We start from the raw sequence: 246 nt of genomic DNA, 5'->3' as shown, positions 1-246 counted from the left end.
TGTCCAGGGTGGGAGGGGTCGGCCACTATCTTCCCGCCTCAGGATCCTGGAGGCGTGCAGGTCGTGGAGGGATGGCAGATTGCAGCCGATCACCTTCTCTGCAGAGCGGATGACACGCTGCAGCCTGCCCTTATCCTTGGCTGTGGCTGCGGCGTACCAGATGGTGATGGAGTAGGTGAGGATGGACTCGATGATGGAGGTGTAGAAGTTCACCATCATTGTCTTTGGCAGGTTGAATTTCTTCAG

The 246-nt window shown here is 57.3% G+C and overlaps 1 protein-coding gene across 1 annotated transcript in view; it reads right to left on the bottom strand.

Annotated features, from left to right (window-relative positions):
* LOC104965199 (BRCA1-associated RING domain protein 1-like) overlaps positions 1-216 on the bottom strand; it is a 27,514-nt gene extending 27,298 nt beyond the window's left edge. The window contains exon 1 of the mRNA XM_010794157.1: positions 94-216. Within this exon, the coding sequence (XP_010792459.1) occupies positions 94-216 (123 nt within the window). The remainder of the gene's footprint in view (positions 1-93) is intronic.
* Between the last annotated feature and the right edge of the window lie 30 nt (positions 217-246).

Source organism: Notothenia coriiceps, unplaced genomic scaffold (assembly GCF_000735185.1).
Source record: "Notothenia coriiceps isolate Sejong01 unplaced genomic scaffold, NC01 NC01_scaffold00037244, whole genome shotgun sequence".
Classification (NCBI taxonomy): Eukaryota; Metazoa; Chordata; class Actinopteri; order Perciformes; family Nototheniidae; genus Notothenia; species Notothenia coriiceps.
This window is presented reverse-complemented; position numbering and strand designations above follow the sequence as displayed.